General features: G+C 43.7%; 1 protein-coding gene and 1 long non-coding RNA gene across 9 annotated transcripts in view; one reads left to right on the plus strand and one right to left on the minus strand.

Annotated features, from left to right (window-relative positions):
* LOC130355835 (uncharacterized) overlaps positions 1–5,525 on the minus strand; it is a 94,961-nt gene extending 89,436 nt beyond the window's left edge. The window contains exon 1 of one of the 5 annotated variants that reach the window (XR_008888680.1): positions 3,877–3,925. This is a non-coding gene — a long non-coding RNA (uncharacterized LOC130355835). Of the gene's footprint in view, positions 1–3,876; positions 3,967–4,778 lie in introns of those variants that run through there. The other 4 variants (XR_008888679.1, XR_008888677.1, XR_008888675.1 and 1 more) reach the window with 4 other exon arrangements.
* Positions 1–13,181, plus strand: part of TBC1D1 (TBC1 domain family member 1) — a 254,893-nt gene that overhangs the window by 86,553 nt on the left and 155,159 nt on the right. Inside the window, exon 1 of one of the 4 annotated variants that reach the window (XM_056556543.1) lies at positions 10,799–10,993. The exons of the other annotated variants lie outside the window; for them this stretch is intronic. Within the exon in view, the coding sequence (XP_056412518.1) occupies positions 10,964–10,993 (30 nt within the window). The 5' untranslated portion in view covers positions 10,799–10,963. Of the gene's footprint in view, positions 1–10,798; positions 10,994–13,181 lie in introns of those variants that run through there. 4 annotated transcript variants of the gene reach the window in all.

Consider the following 13,181-nt stretch of genomic DNA (forward strand, 5'->3'; position numbering starts at 1 on the left):
AAGCCCACTCGCCACGTCAAGGCCACCTATTTAGAGTGGGTCCCTAATGTCCCTAGCATAAAATGGCGTAGCACTGGGCGGCGACCACCACCGCCGCGACACCAGTGCCCACGGGGGGGGAACGACCCACTGGCAGAGCGGCCCCAATGCCACTAAAACCAGTCTATGGGTCGCACCTCCCCACAGACACAGTGCCACGGCAGCAACGGACGCCGCACAGCACCACACCAGTAGTTAGCTACACTAGGGCCATTTCTTTCCTAGCAGCCTCCCAGTCTGACTGGGAGAGCATGGTAAGTGAGCTTTTGCACCCTGTTCACACTGGTGTGGTGGTGTGCAGCGTCCGTTGCTGCCGTGGCGCCGTGTCTGTGGGGAGATGGAAAATTTGTAACCCCATTTCTTCTGAGTATGGAAATACCCCATGTGTGGACATTAAGTGCTCTGCTGGCGCACTACAATGCTCAGAAGAGAAGGAGTGCCATTGAGCTTTTGGAGAGAGAATTTGGTTGGAATAGAAGTCAGGGGCCATGCGCATTTACAAAGCCCACCGTGATGCCAGAACAGTGGACCCCTCCACATGTGACCCCATTTTGGAAACTACACCCCTCACAGAATTTAATAAGGGGTGCAGTGAGCATTTACACCCCACTGGCAATTGACAGATCTTTGGAACAGTGGGCTGTGCAAATGAAAAATTAAAATTTTCATTTTCATGGACCACTGTTCCAAAAATCTGTCAGACCCCTGTGGGGCGTAAACGCTCACTGTACCCCTTATGACTTTACATGAGGGGGGTAGTTTTCAAAATGGGGTCACATGTGGGAGGGGTCCATTGTTCTGGCACTATGGGGGCTTTGTAAACACACGTGGCCTTCAATTCCGGACAAAATTTCTCTTCAAAATCCCAATGGCGCTCCCTCTCTTCTGAGCATTGTAGTGCGCCCGAAGAGCACTTTACATCCACATATGGGGTATGGGGTTACAAATTTTGGGAGGCTTTTTTCCTATTTTTTCCCTTGTGAAAATGAAAAATTTAGGGTAACACCAGCATTTTAGTAAAAAAATATATATTTTTTCATTTTCCCATCCAAATTTAACGAAAATTTGTCACACACCTGTGGGGTGTTCAGGCTCACTATACCACTTGATACATTCCGTGAGGGGTGTCGTTTCCAAAATGGGGTCACATGTGGGTATTTATTTTTTTGCGTTTATGTCAGAACCACTGTAAAATCAGCCACCCCTGTGCAAATCACCAATTTAGGCCTCAAATGTACATGGTGCGCTCTCACTCCTGAGCCTTGTTGTGCGTCCGCAGAGCATTTTACGCCCACATATGGGGTATTTCCGTACTCAGGAGAAATTGCGTTACAAATTTTTTAAATATTTTTTTTCCTTTTACCTCTTGGGAAAATGAAAAGTATGGGGCAACACCATCATGTTAATGTAATTTTTTAAAAAATTTTTACCCTAACATGCTCGTGTAGACCCCAACTTTTCCTTTTCATAAGGGGTAAAAGGAGAAAAAGCCCTGCAAAAATTTTTGTGCATTTTCTCCCAAGTATGGAAATACCCCATATGTGGCCCTAAACTGTTTCCTTGAAATACGACAGGGCTCTGAAGTGCACAGTGATCTCCAAATCTTGCAAAACTACAAATCCCACCATGCCTAAACGGTTGTCTGGGCATGCTGGGAGTTGTAGTTTTGCAACATCTGGAGGGCTACAGTTTAGAGACCACTGTATAGGTACCAGGGAGCCGCACATCATCGCCGCCGATCGCAGGTAAGGGACCTCCGCCGCCGGTCACGCTACAGTTCCCCTGTTCTGTCTGGATTACCGGCGGTAGGCAGAACAGGGGAACCGAACTTTAACCCCTCCACCCCCGATCTGCTATTGGTCGGTCGCTTCTGACCGACCAGTAACAGGGATAGGAGGGGTGGCCCCCCTGCCACCTCACTCCTATCCCTTCAGGGGGACCGGGGGTGATTGATTTAAGCAGGCATCCAGGTCCGGTCCCCGACCAGCAAGCGGCGGGGACTGGAATTCCCACGGGAATACCCATACACCCTGCGTCCTGAAGAGGTTAAACATATACATTTTCCTGCATGTAGTTATGATTTCTTCCGGAAGTACGACAAAATAAAACCTATATAAGTAGGGTATCATTTTAACCATATAGGCCTACAGAACAATAAGGTGTCATTTTTACCAAAAAAATGCACTGCGTAGAAACAGAATGCCCCAAAAGTTACAAAATGGCATTTTTTCTTCAATTTTGTTTTTTTTCCGTTTCATTGTGGGTTTTTGGATAAATTGACTGTCACTGCAAAGCAGAATTGGTGGCCAAAAAGTAAGCCATAATATGGATTTTTAGGTGGACAATTGAAAGGGTTATGATTTTTATAAGGTAAGGAGGAAAAAACAAAAATGCAAAAACTGAAAAACGCTGAGTCCTTAAGGGGTTAATTGGAGGGGCAAGCTGTGCATAACTAGCTTTCCCCCTGACAGGTGAGCAGTTAAGGGGTTAAGAAATATACAGGCAAGGTTTTTAGCCCCCTCCCCCGTCTGTAAAAACTTGTTGGTAACTATAGTGGTATGTCCCATGGGTGGGGGGGAAGGAGTGCACCAATCAGGGGTTTAATAGTTTCCCTGGCTTTCAGGGGCCCTCCCCTGGGTATTTATAGCTGTGGTGCCTCCCTTCCCCCCTCAATCTGCCCAGGACCCGGAGTTTTGCCCTCCCTCCCTCCCTTTTTTGTATCTCTGTTTATTGTAAGTCACAGCTTGGCGGTAAGAAGACGGTGAAAGCGGGGTCAACCCGGGGTAGACCTCCACACAGGACAGTGTGGCAGCACCTCTCGGGTTGGCAAGAAGCCAATCGGTGTCTTTGTTACAGTTAAATTGTTATTTATATAAGTAATTTTATAAATAAAGCTGTGGCCGATCCCCACCCATAAAAAGTTGAATTGTTGTTGTGTCAGTTATTATTTAATTAATTATTGTAATAAGGGGGAGGGGTAGTTATAGCCTGCTAGGAGCTAATTGGGTCTCAACAGTCTTCTCCATCACCCATACTTTACTTAAAAATAGCATATTATAGCTGCTCAATGTCTTTTCATTTGTCTCAAAGGGAGGGGATGTGTCCCTCTCTTGACTGCACTGTGATGACTCCTCCCCCTCCCTCAATCTGCTGACTCACTGCTCTGGGGAGCCTGGCAGCCCTGCTCTGTAACCAGTCCTCTCTGGTTTCATGTTGTGTGTGTGTGTGTGTGTGTGTATATATACACACACACACACACACACACACACACACACACACACACACACACACAATGGTTATTGGAGATTGCCTGTACTCTACCACCAAAAACAATATGTTGAATGTATAACTTACATCTTCCTAAATTAGTGCAAAGGTTTGGTGCTAAAAGTACAGGTTTTTTTTTTTATGCATACATTTTCTTTATCTTCCTATGTCATTCATTTGTATAATCTTTAGGCAGTCTTATAATGCTGGGACTTGTAGTTTTGGAATAGCTGGAGGCACAGTGTTTGGACAATTCTTTTTTTTTTACAGCAGTGTTGCCATCAGCTAAGTGCCTACAGCTTTTGCAAAACTACAACTCCCAGCATGCTCAGACATCCTTTGACTGTCCAGGCATGCTTGGAGTTGTAGTATTGCAACAGCTGGAGGCACATGTTTAATAAAACTCTGTGTTACAGCAGTTTTGCTGCAGGCTGTGTTCCTCCTGCATCTTGGTCAATCAGCCATGAAGTGCACAGCCTTTACAAAATATTCCCTCCCCCGGTAACAAAACTATATTATACGGAAATTACGGTAATAACAAGTGGCCATCCAGCATTTACTACCTCTTACCTTAGATAGCTATTCAGTCACCATATCTTGTCAGTATCATTGAGGGAGATTTATCAAAACCTCTGCAGAGGAAATGTTGCCCAGCAGCCCATAGCAACCAATCAGATCGCTTCTTTCATTTTTAAATGGGGCCTGTGCAAGATTAATGAAGCAATCTGGTTGCTATGGGCAACTGGGCAACTTTTCCTCTTAACGGGTTTTGATAAATCTCCCTCATGCTGTTATAGCGTGGAAAACCGGTTTTCTCACACTGCTACTGTTATTTTGCGCTGTTTATGATGTGGGTGGGTTAGCGTAAATCTTGCTTTTGAGTTTTTTTCCTTATCTCCCCTATTAGTATGTCGCGGTTGTGCTGCCGGGTTACAGAGATAGTAACCAGGATAAAGGTTTATGTATGTAATCTGCTGTGTTGAAGGCAACAAGTTAGTAATGTTAACCTATAGGGTCTGTCATATACAGCATGCTTACTTTATATAGGGGCTTTCTGCAAATGTATCCATGTAAAAGGTAGACAAATGCTGTATATATAGGCAGCCTATAGACAGGAACTCCTCTTTATTCCTTCCATCACACCCCTCAGCAGTAGGGCTGGGACAAGTGGTAGGCAGCGGCCCTGGGCCGCTGCCTACCACTTGTCCCAGCCCTACTGCTGAGGGATGTGATGGAAGGAATAAAGGAGATCCTGTCTATAGACTAAAATAAATAATCAATAAATAAAAAAAAAATCATCATTATTATAATAATAGTAGGGAGAAAGAGAACTGGCACTGCTGATAGTCCGGGATAGTGCAGCTGAATACCGGTGAAATGGAGACAACAGCGTACTGACCGTGGGGTGCTCAGTCCAGAGAAGGTGAGGTACATCCAAAATTCAAACAAAAGAAATGGAAGACGGCACTAACCAAGGTCGTTGCTTCAAGTCTTTATTTTCGTAGTTGCGGTGAACAAAAGTGCAGTGTCAAGCGGGTTTCATGGCGGAGACGCCGGGAACCTCAGCGTGAAGGTGACAGCTGTATCATACCTCAGGAAGAAGTACGGAAGTACTATACTGTGGTGAGCATGTAGGGTAGGTAGGGTGTAGCGATGAAAGGGTGTTGGATTAACCCTTAACTGTCATGACGCCAGGGTGCAGGTTCTTCCTCTATATATCTGAATCCTACCGCCACCCGTCCCCGGAACGATAGGGAGGAATAAAGGATTGTCCACAACCGGAGGTTTAGTAAACTGGAAATAACTTTACTGCAACATTTTTTATGCAGGTTAACAGGTAGTAACAGTCTTTACAGAGGACCGGACTTAAGGTTCCTCACAGTTGGTTGGGACCTTGTAGGGAAATAAGCTCTGAGGCTTGCTTTACGCTGTTCCACTGAATTTAGGGTTTGGTTTTAGGTTCGGTAGTCACGTAGATTTAGGATTGAGTTTAGTTGACCACACGGTTTTGTATTTGGCTGAAGTTAGCAGGCTTGAGGCCTAAGTTTGTCTTGTAGGTATACACGTAGCTTCTCTCTCTCTCTGCTTGTCCGGAACCCAAGAGAGATGTTACTGCTTTTCAGTACAGGAACCAAGAGAGCGAGGATTGGATACAGCGACTTTATATGGCAAGAGGGCAGGCTCATAGCTTATTGGTTCCACCAACTGTCAGTCCCTTCATAAAGCATTGTGGTACATCATGTGACCCACTCACGTGACCTGGAAGGTCCTTAAGCTTCACCTAACAGCAGCCTTAATAGTCATGTTACCTAAGGTCCTGGAAGTACCATATATACATATTATACACACCAAACATATAAAATTGAAGAAGGAAGAGGTGACAAGGGGTTATCCCACTAGGAGGATCCTACCGGTATGCAGGAACTCTGACTTTGGGGACTTAACACACAAGGAACTGTACAAGGTACGGTACCGGGACACCACAATACAGCTGTCACCTCCACGCTGAGGTTCTCGGCGTCTCTGCCATGAAACCTGCTTGAGGGTGCGTTCACACGCTAGTAACTAGCAGCGGATTTTCCGCTGCGGGAAATCCGCTGCGAGTTACGCTATCTAATGACCTGAACTGAAGGAATGATAGGGTTCCATGATGACAGGGTATGTCATAGCATGTAATGGGGGAGTTTTCATGCATGAATTTGGCACTTTAGGCAGTGTAGGAGTGTGGATTTCATGTCCCAAAACCCACGGACTATTGTGCACACTGCAGAATTTCTGCGCAGGAAACATCTGCCACAAAAATTCTAATTCCGTCCTCCGCAGAAAGATTATTTTTTTTTCCTGAAGAATCCGCTCAGAAATGCATTCATGTCTATGAAGACAGTCCACTTCCAAGTGGTCCTAGCGCCGGCATGTTCTGCAAGCACCGGCTATCTGCGGAATGTCTGCTGGAAATTTTCCAGCCGCAAACTACACCGTGTGAACATAGCCAGATGATGACACTTAGATTTGTGGGTGCACAACAGATTAACACGAGGATAGTCATTCAATGAGTCTAATTATACGAGCTTTCTCCAAAATAATTGACATGCTACTTTTTCTCTTTTTGTTTTTTTTTTGTGGTGCAGGTATTCTGTGTGAGATTTCCATTGAAAATTATTTGCTGTTTTTCTTCAGATTTGATGTGAATTTTGCAGAAAATCTGTGTTTTAGGCTACGGTCACAGGTAACTTATCCACTGCAGGTTTACCGCAGCTGAAATTCCACTTGCAGATTATATTGCTTCCCATTGGCTGCAACAGGTAGCAACATAATCCGCAAGCAGAATGTCAGCAGAAAATTACATGTACTTTTTTTATTTTATTTTTTATTCAACTAGTGCCAGCAAGTTAAACAGATTTGTAAATTACTTATATAAAAAAAATCTTAATCCTTCCAATACATTTATAGGCTGTATAGTACTGAGGAAATGCTTTTCTTTTTGAATTTCTCTGATGTCATGACCACAGTGCTCTCTGCTGACCTCTGCTGTCCATTTTAGGAAGTGTCCAGAGCAGCATGTGTTTGCTTTGGGGATGATTTTCTCCAGCTCTGGACAGTTCCTAAAATGGACAGCAGAGGTCAGCAGAGAGCACTGTGGTCGTGATACCAGAGAAAGCCAAAAAGAAAAGCATTTCCTCTGTAGTATACAGCCCCTAAAAAGTACTGGAAGGATTAATATTTTTTAATAGAAGTTATTAACAAATCTGTTTAACTTTCTGGCACCAGTTGATTTAAAAAAAAAATAATAATAATAATTTTCCACAGGAAAGCAGTAAAGAAAAAAACAAAAAAAAACATATTATTGAAGTCTTTAGGAGAAAATTCCACACCCAGAGAGTGCTGTGTTTTTGGAAAACTGACCCAACATATGACCCACATGTGAAGAAAAGCTTCGCAAACTTAAAAGCACTGTAGGCATAGTGTTTTTATTTCCTTGGGGACTTTTTTTTCTTAAAACATTCTTTCAGAAAAACACCATTTTTCAAACCACCCAAACGTATCCTTTAAAAACCACTCCTGGTTTCTTTATTTTCTGCCCATATAATGCACAGTCACCATTACTAGTTCTACAGCTCCATCTGTTTCATTCCAGCACAGTGGCATCCATGCAGTTTATTACTGTAACAGGGTCATGTGGTCACCAGCCTTACCCTCAGAAAATCACATTGCTTCATGTGTCAGAGGAAGCGGTCTGTCCAGGGTCAGCTAACTTCTGGTGACTTACAGGATGACATAATCACATATATCTAATAGGTGCTGATGTCACCGGACGTCTTCTTCCTGCTCATTGACCCCTCCCCTCTCCAAGGCTTACACAAGAACCTCTACATTACTCTCTATCCTACACTATTCAAGTACGAATCCCCCGCAGTGCTTCTTGAATTAAGGTCAGTCTATTGGCCTATTAATTTTTTCCATTTTTAAGGACAGCGGGATAGATAGAGATACTTTCTTGAGTAGCATAGTGACTCAGTGGATAGCATTGTTGCCTTGCAGCTTAGGGATTTAATGCTTATAGTAACCCTTTTAATGCTGATCATACAATCACAAAGGGACTGTATCAAAGGTTACTACGCCAGTCTCCGTTCAGTCTCATTCACATTGCCTTCTTTCTATTTACAATTTGTTCTGTTTTAGTTTAGTGTTTTTATTATGTTATTCTCTATTTGTTCTATTGTTAAATGTTTAACTTAAGTGAATACCAATGTAAAAATAACAAATACACAAATGCAACAATAAAACATGCTTTTTTTAAAGTCAACCAATTCACTCACCAATTCGCTTCCCAACCAGTCTGCCTCCAGCTGTTGTAAAACTACAACGCCCAGTGTGCCCAGACAGCTGATGTCTGTCTGGGCATGCTGGGGGTTGTAGTTTTGCATACTAATGGGAAAAATGACAAATGCAAAAATGGAACATATTTATTTATTTATTTTTAGTCAACCTATTAAGCCTGTGTTTCCCCACCAGAGTGCCTCTTGCTGTTGCAAATCTACAACCCCCAGCCAGCCGCAGACCGGGCATGCTTGGGGTCGTAGCTTTGCAACAGCTGGAGGCACCCAGGTTGGGAGATAATGTTTTCACTGTATCAAAGTGGATCAATAGAGTTTTGTCATAACATGCAGCAAATAACCCTAAGCCCATAAAGAAATCTAAAAGTAATTACAACTTTAAATATATTTAAAAACAAATAATTTAAATTAAAGGGGTATTCCAGAAAAATTTTTTTTTTTTTTTTTTTTTTAGATCAACTATCTCCAGAAAGTTAAACAGATTTGTAAATTACTTCTTAATCTTAAATCATAATCCTTTCAATAGGTTTTAGCTGCTGAAGTTGAGTTGTTCTTTTTTGTCTGACAACAGTGCTCTCTGCTGACATCTCTGCTTGTCTCAGGAACTGCACAGAGTAGAAGAGGTTTGCTATGGGGATTTGCTTCTAAACTGGGCCGTTCCCGAGACAGGTGTCATCAGAGAGCACTTAGACAGAAAAGAACAACTCAACTTTACCAGCTCATAAGTACTGAAAGGATTTTTAGATTTTTTAATAGAAGTAATTTACAAATCTGTTTAACTTTCTGGAGCCAGTTGTTTGTGTGTGTGTATGTATGTGTGTATGTATATATGTATATATATATATATATATATATATATATATATATATATACACTATATATATATTTTTTCCCCTGAATAACCCCTTAACCTCTTAAAGGGGTACTCCGGTGCTTAGACATCTTATAAGGGGATAAGATGCCTGACCGCGGGAGTCCCGCCACTGGGGACCCCCGTGATCTTGCACGCGGCACCCTGTTTGTAATCAGTCCCCGGAGCGTGTTCGCTCTGGGTCTGATTACGGGCGACCACAGGGCGGACGGCGTGTGATGTCACGCCTGCGCCCCCATATGACGTCATGCTCTGCCCCTCAATGCAAGCCTACGCTCCGGGGACTGATTACAAGCGGGGTGCCGCGTGCAAGATCACGGGGGTCCCCAGCGGCGATCCCCTTTGGATAGGGGATAAGATGTCTAAGCACCGGAGTACCCCTTTAAGGACTCAGGGCGTACCTGTACGCCCTGAGCCTGGTCCCGGTGTGAAAAAACTGGGTCACGCCGTGACCCTGCATCGCACCGGGTCAGTCCCGGCTGCTAACGATAGCCGAGACCCTGGGCTAACAGCGTGCGGCACCGATCGTTGTGCCGCTCGCTGTTAACTCTTCAGACGCGGCGATCAAAGTTGATCGCCGCTTCTGAAAACGAAAGTAAACGCTTCCCGGCAGCTCAGTCGGGCTGATCGGGACATCACAATAAAATCGCGATGTTCCAATCAGTTGGGACGCAGGCGGAGGTCTCCTTACCTCTCTCTGCGGCGTCCGATCGGGGTTTGATTGCTCCAAGCCTGAGCTACAGGCTTGAGCATTCGAGCCCCTATCTTGCTGATCCGTGCAAAGCTATGGCTTTGCAGGGATCAGGGTAAAAGATCAGTGTGTGCAGTGTTGGTCCCTATGGGAGCTATAGCACTGCAAAAAAAAGTGAAAAAAAAAAAGTTTGAATCACCCCCCTGTTCCCATAAAAAAAAACTGTGTAAATAAAAAAAAAATTTACATATATGGTATCGCCGCGTGTGTAAATGTCCGAACTATAAAATTATTAAATTAATTAAACTGCACGGTAAATGGCGTACGTGCAAATTTTTTTTGAAAAAAATAAGTTTTTCACCACTGGACTACCCCTTTAAGGTGTTAAAATGAAAAAATATTGAACTTAATTGAATATAAATTAATAAAAAAAAATATATAAATAAAAAAAAATACAATTCGGAACATGCTTTTAAAAGTCAACCTATTAACCTAGTATCCAGGGTGCCTCCAGCTGGTGCAAAACTACAACCTCCAGCATGCCCGGACAGCCATCGGCTGTCCGGGCATGCTGGGGGTTGTAGTTTTGCACCCTGGTTGGGAGATACTATACTAACTGTTCCAATACAATACAGTTCTGTCAAAACATTCTGCAAATAACTCTATGCCCATAAAGACATTTTAAAGTACGGTAATTAAAACTTTAAATGTATTTAAAAATAAATAAATTAAGTAAATTTAAAAAAAATAATTAAATTGAATGAAAATTGATAGATAAATGATACAAATCTAGACATCATCTCTTTTTTTAGTTGCATTACACACAGTATAGAAAAAAAATATGCTGGCGATTAAGAGGTTACAGATGTTACATTGTATGGAGTAGAACAATCCATGGAAATAGTAGACTTGTTTGTCATGCTGCTGCCTCTGCTTGCAATGGATCAGTTTCCTGACTCATGAGAAACACTTTCACCTTCTGAAAACTTTTTTTTTTTTTTTTTTGGTAATAGAACAGGCGGGATCTGCTGTGAAAACTTGCTGGGTCAACTCTTTTTTCCCCTCCCAGTTCTCAGTCTGGGATGTCTTAGACACAATGACATCATGCTGGCTGTGGGAAGGGATCAGTCAGCTGCAGAATGGGGCTCCCTGCTATGAGAACAATCTCTATGGTGCCAGGACTTCATCTGTGATCCTTCTTCTCCAGCATGATCCCTACGGTTGGCGTCCTGTGGAAGAACTCCGCTCCCAGCTGAGAACATGTCCCCTTTATTTAGTTGGGTTGCTAAGGTGAGCGGCATTCATTTATGGCATGGTGTCATTGTGTATCTTTGTACAGTTCAGTGCAGCCCTAGAGTCTCTGAACTTCGGAGCAGTAACTTATTTAATATACAGTGTTCCCTCAACATACGATGGTAATCCGTTCCAAATGGACCATCGTTTGTTGAAACCATCGCATGTTGAGGGATCCGTGCAATGTAAAGTATAGGACAGTGGTCTTCAACCTGCGGACCTCCAGATGTTGCAAAACTACAACACCCAGCATGCCCGGACAGCCAACGGCTGTCCGGGCATTCTGGGTGTTGTAGTTTTGCAACATCTGGAGGTCCACAGGTTGTAGACCACTGTTAGAGGAAGTTGTACTCACCTGCTTCCACCGCTCCGGACCGTCACCACTGCCCTGGATGTCGCCGTCCATCGCTGTCGCCGCGTCCCCGGGGTGTCCCTGACATTCCCCGGCATCCTCGCTCTCCGTCGCCGCCATCACGTTGCTATGCACGCCGCTCCTATTGGATGACGGGACGCAGCGACATGATGACGACTATGGAGAGCGCCAACTATGCAGGGGATCCCGAAAAGGACGCGCCGGAGCCCCGAGGACAGGTAAGTGATCGTCAGCGGACCACACGGGGCACCGTAAACGGCTATCCGGTGGCAGCTGAAGCAGTCTGCGCTGCCGGACAGCCGTTTATGCGATGGCCCCGACATACAAAAGCATCGTATGTTGATGCTGCCTTCAACATGCGATGGCCTCTGAGAGTGATCGTATGTTGAAATGATTGTGTCGAGGGGGTCACTGTATGTTTAGTGTTTTTATTTTATTTATTTTTTTATTTCTCAACACCACTACAATGTTTTGAGGAAGTTGGTTAATATTTCTATTGAATTTGCATGTAAATGTATTCCGCTTTTTAAACCTTTTAGGGTCTATTCACACGTACAGTATCCTGCGCAGGGTTTGAAGCTGCAGATTTTATGCTGCGTAGTTCACTGTAAATGAAATGTTTTTTTAAATCTGCATCTTCAAATCCTTCACATCAAATATGCTAAGGATACTGTACATGTGAATACACCCTTAAAGGGTTACTGCGCTCCCCAGCGTCCGCAAAATTCCACCTCACACCGGAACGTTGAGTTCCTGGACGCTGTGTGTGGTCTTCCGTGTTCAGGCCCGCCCCCTCGCGACGTCACGGCCTGTCCCATCAATGAAAGTCTATGGGAAGGGGGCGCGACGGCCATCACACCCCCTCCCATAGACTTGCATTGAGGGGGCGGGACATGATGTCACATGACGGGGCGGGGCGTAACGAGGGGGCGGGCGTGAACACGGAAGCCTGCACACAGCGTTCAGGAACTCAATGTTCCTTTAAAGGGGTACTCCAGTGGAGAACTTTTTTTTTTTTTTTTTTTTACGTTCTGCCATCAACTGGTGGCAGAACGTTAAGCAGATTTGTAAATTACTTCTTTTTAAAAAATCTTAATCCTTCCAGTACTTATTAGCTGCTGAATATCAGAGGAAATTCTTTTCTTTTTGAAGCACATTGCTCTCTGCTGACATCTCTGTCCATTTTAGGGACTGTCTAGAGCAGCATATGTTTTCTATGGGGATTTTCTTCTACTTTGGACACCTGAGTACCCCTTTTAATGTTTTTAATGTAAGTTCAAAGTTGCTACTGTAGTTGTTCTGCTGCAAGAAGTCTGTGTTTAGCCCTATCCTTAAGCTGACCATACACTTAGATATGACTGCCAAGCATGTGTGTACATTTTAATACAGAAAGCAGAATAAGGCCCCTTTCACACTATAAAGTTGTTCCGTTAAAAAATCCGTTATAAACGTCCGTTAGAAAAGCCCTGGTAAACGGCCGTTACAAAATCTCATTAAAGTCTATGGGATTTTTTGATTATCCGTTATGATCCGTTATAGTCCATCATGATTAACGGCCGTTAGTTGTGACGGAAGAAATAACGGCACATGCACTAATTTTTCTTCCTTCACAAGAAACGGGTAAATTAATGGCCATTATTTTTAACATTGAAATCTATGGCTGACGGATGAGCCTTTATGTCATCTGTTTGCACCTGGTTTATAATATCAGTTATCACTTCTGAGCATGCTCAGAAGAGGTGACATCAGCAGACTCCCGCAGCCCTGAAGGACTACTACTCCTCCCATCATGCAACAGACTTGTTTCCATGA

Source organism: Hyla sarda, chromosome 1 (assembly GCF_029499605.1).
Source record: "Hyla sarda isolate aHylSar1 chromosome 1, aHylSar1.hap1, whole genome shotgun sequence".
Classification (NCBI taxonomy): Eukaryota; Metazoa; Chordata; class Amphibia; order Anura; family Hylidae; genus Hyla; species Hyla sarda.